At 40.2% G+C, this 6,000-nt stretch overlaps 1 protein-coding gene across 2 annotated transcripts in view; it reads left to right on the top strand.

The window, feature by feature from the left end:
* The first annotated feature begins 450 nt into the window (after positions 1 to 450).
* The window catches only part of ankrd50 (ankyrin repeat domain 50), a 57,420-nt gene continuing 51,870 nt past the window's right edge, over positions 451 to 6,000 (top strand). For both annotated transcript variants that reach the window (XM_042492882.1, XM_042492881.1), the window contains exons 1-2: positions 451 to 673; positions 3,909 to 5,020. In XM_042492882.1, the coding sequence (XP_042348816.1) occupies positions 4,515 to 5,020 (506 nt within the window). In that variant the 5' untranslated portion in view covers positions 451 to 673; positions 3,909 to 4,514. The remainder of the gene's footprint in view (positions 674 to 3,908; positions 5,021 to 6,000) is intronic.

Genomic DNA, 6,000 nt, shown 5'->3' with positions numbered 1-6,000 from the left:
TTGCAAATTTGGGGTCCTTTCCTCTTCCCCAAATCCTGTTTGGCTTATTAACTTTTTTCCACACTTTTTTGTTTTTATATGATGTTATAATTTGTGTAAATGTGTAATTTTCTTGTAGCCTACTTTTTTTTTATTTTTTTTTATGTACTAATTTTTTAAACTAATTTCTGGCAAATTTTTTGGTAATTTCCTTTTTCGTTGAATACAGCGGTAAATAGCATATACTACTCATAGCAAGGAAGAAATCTATGGTTGTAATTTTGGTTCTTCTTCTTTTTCTTTTTTAAAGTTTTTATTAAGCCAAATATTAAATCTCTCGATTACGTCTAACTAATGGCGACAGGAGGCAAAAACTCCAACTCCCAGCAGACCTTGCGCGGCTCATTAGCGTGTGCTCTGCATGCAGGGGAGAGAAATGTAGAGTGTTTGGAGGCGGAGAGTCAGTCGGCTCGCTGTGGAGCTGTGTCGGGCAGCAGGAGGAGCCGCCGACAGAAAACACGGATTCAAAGAAAAGACCCGAATGCAGAAATTTGGCTTTTTGAATTTTACCGGAAGAAACGACCGAGCGGTTTTCACCTGAAGCGTTTTGATTTGGACAGAAAGGGTGTTGACTACGGAAGCAGCAACCCCCCTCCCCAAAAAAAAAACCCACCGGGAGGGAATCGGCAAAGAGGTGAGAGCAAAACCGTTTGAGAGATTTGAAACTGTAGCGAAAACAGTGAAACGCTCCACGATGGGATTAAATGAAGTTTAAACAGTTTTAGGAAGCTGCGGCGACACAACAGGCTACATGTATGTTTGGAGGTTTCTCCTGAAAGCACAGTCCAGTCGGCTTTTCTTTTCTAAAAAACAGAGAGGAGCCCCCATAGGTGTAAATCGTATCCCAAGCTGAAATGGGTGAGGTTTGTCTGCTCATACAAAAGACTTGTGCTGCCTTTTTGAATTCATTTCGTGATTTTTTTGGCTGAAAACACAAGTGGCGGTTGATTTATTTCATATGCGTGTGTTCATCTTTGTGCTGGAGGCAGGGAGCGCCTTAGAAAAACAGAAAGGTGGGATGGCAGCTCCTGTTAAACCTTGTTATTTGGCAGCGTTACAAAGTAACCAGCAAGACTGTGACTGTGTGTGTGTGTGTGTGTGTGTGTGTGTGTGTGTGTGTGTGTTTTCTTGGCTGTAGAGGCTGGGTAATATTTGCATTTGCTCCAGTACAGAGATGAGGGGCTGAATGAGAGGGTGGTTAACCCCCCCAAAAACCTCCAGAAATCGAGAGAGAAGGTTAAATTTTATGCATTTTTCCTTCTAAAAATCCATCTTTATGTCACACATTATCACATATTCTGCAATAAAGATTCCTGCCACCTTTAAAAGCCATTAACCCCCTTTTTTGAGGTGGCGTTACCTTCCGCTTCCACCCATGCAAACGACCCCTGTAAGTGCAGGAAAAAGGGGGTCCTCTGCTCTCCTCTCTTTGGACTTTCCCCCTCCTCTACAGTCCAGGACGGATGTGGACTGTTTGGGATTTAAAGCCACATAGGAAGGAAGGGGGGGATCAGTGGATAGACTAGAGAAACTGGACGAACCCCTGCCAAGAATTTAGTTGCAGGGCAGGCAGGCAGTGATGTGGGTTGTGGAGGATGAAAGCACCGAAACTTGCACCTTTTTGTAGCTGCAGGAATAGAGTTAACCCTTTTTGTGCAGCCTGGAAAATAAATATAACAATGTGCATCGTGTAATACATAAGGGCAAACTGTTACAGCGTCTATGGGAAATGTTGTACTGCAAGAATAGAGTTAGCCATTTATTTGTAAGTTGGAAAATATCTATTACAAAAATGTGTATCGTCATACATATTGACAAACTGTTGCAGCTTATATGGGATATGTTTTGTTGCAAGAATAGAGTTATAGAGTATCTATAGGTCCACTAAAATGTCAAATGTTCGGTCTTAAAGTAATTAAATAGTCATGAACTTAGGTTTTGAGGTCATAATTTGCTTCATTTATCCATCTGGTCATAATTTTTTTGTCAAAATGAGTTTTACATGTTGGTTAATCCTTTTTTGTATACTGGAAAATATCTATACTAATAATATGCATCATTGGCAAGCTGTTGCAGCTTATATGGGATATGTTTTACTGCATGAAACGAGTTTTTCAGGGTGTCTGCAGGTCCTGATAAAGTATTACAATGTTAAGTATTAGCTCCTGAAAGTCACCAAATAGTCTAAGAATTTAGGATTTGAGGTCTTTTTTTTTTTTTTTATCAGAATGAGTCTTACATTTGGTTAAAAATGATCTTGAAAAAGTCTTTAAAGGCATTGAATTTCAATGTCTGATAACTGTAGACATGCTGTTAACCCTTTTTTTGTAGATTAGAAGATATCTGAAACAATTATGTGCATCACAATACATATTGGCAAACTGTTGCAGACTTTATGTGATAATTTATGCTGCAACAATAGAGATAACCAGGTTGTCTGCAGGTCCTTAAAAGTCTTAAAATATCAAATATTAAGTCATTAAATAGTCTTTATTTTTATATATAGATAATACATAAATTAACATAAAAAAGAGACACTGCACGTACACAAGAAATACAATATGGAAAATATCTTAAACAATAATGTGCAACATAACCGGCACCTTCTGGATTAAAAAACGAGTTTATGGAAGCACATCTGACGTGAGTCTCACGCTCACACCAAAACACAGAGACAACAGAAGCGTTGAACAATTACGTAATTAACTGAGTGAATTTGACTCCAGAAAACAGCTGAGTGTTCGGCGTTTTTATGATCGCGGATCAATCAGCTGATCGGTTAGCTCGGTTAGAGAGAGACAAACAGAGCAAACATCCAAATATTCAGAGGTGGAAAGTGATTTCTTTAGACTTCTACAGATTACTTTGTGTTAGTTTCGGGTTTAGTCAGACTTTGAATTATTTAGAAGCAGCTTGCTGAGCTCTTATTATTGTCACCAGGGGCAGATGTAGTGATTTGGGGGCCTGGGGCCACAAGTATGTTCCCCTTTTTCACCCTTTCTCTAACTTGATAAAATAAACAAATACAATAATATAAAAACAATAATGAATCAAAATCAGAAATAAAATCTGTTTAAATATATGGTGGAAAAAGCAAATAGTCAGATTCAGATTCAGACAACTTGATTTATCTTTATTTATTTATAATTTCATGTACTAATGATTAAATTGAAGAATTACAGTAAAATCAAAATACTAACATGCATCAAATAAAAACGTCTGTATAAAATGAAATTGGGTTTTGTCAAGTTTTTAGTGAAGCAGTTTGAGCACAAAAAATGTCAGCTGTGCAGTTACAACACCTGTTAAAGAGTTAATAAATAATAATGCATCATATGTTTATTACACTCCAACAACACAATGAAATAACGTCAGTAAACTACAAGGGCAAATAACAAACCGCAGGCAAAATAACCGTTCATTAATAGTAATCGAGGCAAATGTTCAGTTAATCGTGATATTGATTTTAGGCATAATCGCCCAGCGCTAATCTGTAAAGAAACATTAATTACAAAAAAATGCATCAGTGCATTGCAGTTATGAAGATGCATCGATGATCGTTTTATCATCACATCGTAGCCCTCTGAATCGTAAACTAATCGTGAGGTTGTAGGTTGTCTTTCTTTGTAGGTTGGAAAACAGCTCTAACAGTGATGCGCATCATAATTCATCGTGGCAAAGAGTTGCAGCTTATGTGGGATATGTTTTTAAAGCCAATAACTGCACTGATTTACCACGTCCTCCCCTTCAAGACTGTAAATTATGTCAACAAACTCCTCTTCAGTCTCCTTTCGTGCATCAGCGTAAAGCATAAAGTTGCATTTGAATTGTGTCCTAATCTCGCCTTTATTTCTGTCTCTGTTTTCCAGGGAAAGAGCCAGGCCTCGTATGTTATTGGAGAAACTGACTCCGTGCTGGCAGCCTCCTCCATGTTAATGTAATGGAAACGCGTTTTGGTCACCCCCGGTAGCATCTGAAATGCATCAGCGGAAATATATCAGCAACTCCCATGGCTAATTGTATCAAGCGGCGGTGGCTCGAGTTTGCCAGTGGATGCACTCTAGAGCCGGGTGCCTTGCCATGCCCAGCGCCATGCTAAAGCAACACACTCATAATAACAAGGAGCACTCGGTTCATCCAGTGGGGAAGCTGTGGAAAAAGTTGGTGGAAAATCTATGGTTTGAGCCTCAATTTTGATTTCCTTTTTTATTTTTTTATTTTGACCTAGATATTCTGTAACGCACCGAAGCTCGGCTGCTTTTCCTGCCATCTGCAGCAGCTCTCTGCTTTCACTCACTCACTCTGGCTTTTTCTCAACATCAAGGACGGTGAGACCTGCTTTTTTTCTGAGAGGCACAATTTCAGCCGGAGAAATGGATGTTCAAATTTACAGCCGACCTTTGTTGGAGTTGAGAATGTGAGGGGCAGAATGACGGGACCCCTATGAAGAGAAGGAACAGCAGCAGTAGATCAAAATGGCCCAAACCAGTTTGCTGCAGGGGAAACGCTTTTACTGCCGGGAGTGGGTCTTCCATAAGATCCAGCATTGCCTCCAGGAGAAAACCAACAACCTCAGCGGAGTGACCAGCACTCCCAGCAAGCAGCCCCCGCTGACGCCCGGCGGGGGTGCGTCCAACCCCGGCACCCTGACAGCAGGATCCACAAAGTCAGGTAGCTCCTGGGGGGTGTTGCTGGTGGGGGGTCCAGGAAGCGGGAAAACGGCTTTATGCACTGAGCTGTTGTGGCCCACATCGGCTCAGGGAACACATCGCGGCCTGCAGCAGCAGAGCCTGGCCTTCCACTTCTGCCGGGCGGACGACTCGGACACGCTGTGCGTCGGCGGGTTCATCCGAGGTCTGGTGGCTCAGATCTGCCGCAGCGGGCTGGTGCCGGGATACGAGGAGAAGGTGCGCGACCCAGCTGTGCAGAGCACTTTGCAGCCTGGAGAGTGTGAGAGGAACCCCACAGAGGCATTTAAGAGGTAAGAACCAACAAAAGAGCACACACACACACACACACACACACACACACAAATACATACTGTCTTTATGCTACTTACTGTCAATCACAGCCACATGATTTAAAAGATAAGCACAACTTCAGGCGATATATTGGTCTTATGCTGGTATTAGGGCTGGGTGATATGGCTTTAAAATAATATCACTATATTTTTAGGCTATATCGCGATACATTATATATAGCCTGATATTTTGAAATCTCCAATAAACTACTGTAAACTACTAAAATACAGAATTATTAAATGAACTACTGTTACAAATAAAGTATCTACTGCCCTAAAATAAAGTTACATAAACTACTGTTTTAATAAAGTTTCATAAAACACTGTTTTCATGTTGAATAAAGTATAAAGTTAAATAAAATACTGTTAGATGGTAGATTTAAGCATTTCTTAAATTCATGTTATCTAACAAAAAGTTTCGCCTTAATCCACATTTGATGGCGTTGAGACTTTCAGACTCTTTGAACTTGTATTATTTTTTTCACATACTTCACATACTTTGATATTGTTGAAACACACAATTGTTGCACTGACCATTTGTGTTATGTTTAAGTCATATTGGTGTTTATTGTTGTTTGCTTTATGTGTATGGCATATTGGCCTTTGTGTGTTATGGCTGGTTTGCCACACTGCACAGAGAGGGGCGGCAAAATTGCAACACAAGTGTGACATTTTGATGACGTTATGTGTGCGACCCACTGTGGGAGATTTTAAAAGGAGCTAAAATCAGTTTGCAGCTAAGTTAAGTTAACTGCTAACAGAATGGAAAAACGTTAAGGTCATGGAGTTCCTTACATAGCAGGAGACGACATCAGCCGCATACAACAGAGATGGTAAATGATTGTCATTGCCATGTTATGCCATTGTTATTGTTTATAAAGCTCTGGTTACACACGTTTGTCACACTAGAGGCTGACACCATTGTGTTAAATGTTGCATCA

The sequence above is a fragment of the Plectropomus leopardus genome, chromosome 9 (genome assembly GCF_008729295.1).
Source record: "Plectropomus leopardus isolate mb chromosome 9, YSFRI_Pleo_2.0, whole genome shotgun sequence".
In the NCBI taxonomy this organism is placed as follows: domain Eukaryota; kingdom Metazoa; phylum Chordata; class Actinopteri; order Perciformes; family Serranidae; genus Plectropomus; species Plectropomus leopardus.
Note: the sequence above shows the minus strand (reverse complement) of the source record. Positions and strands in the feature narration are given on the sequence as shown.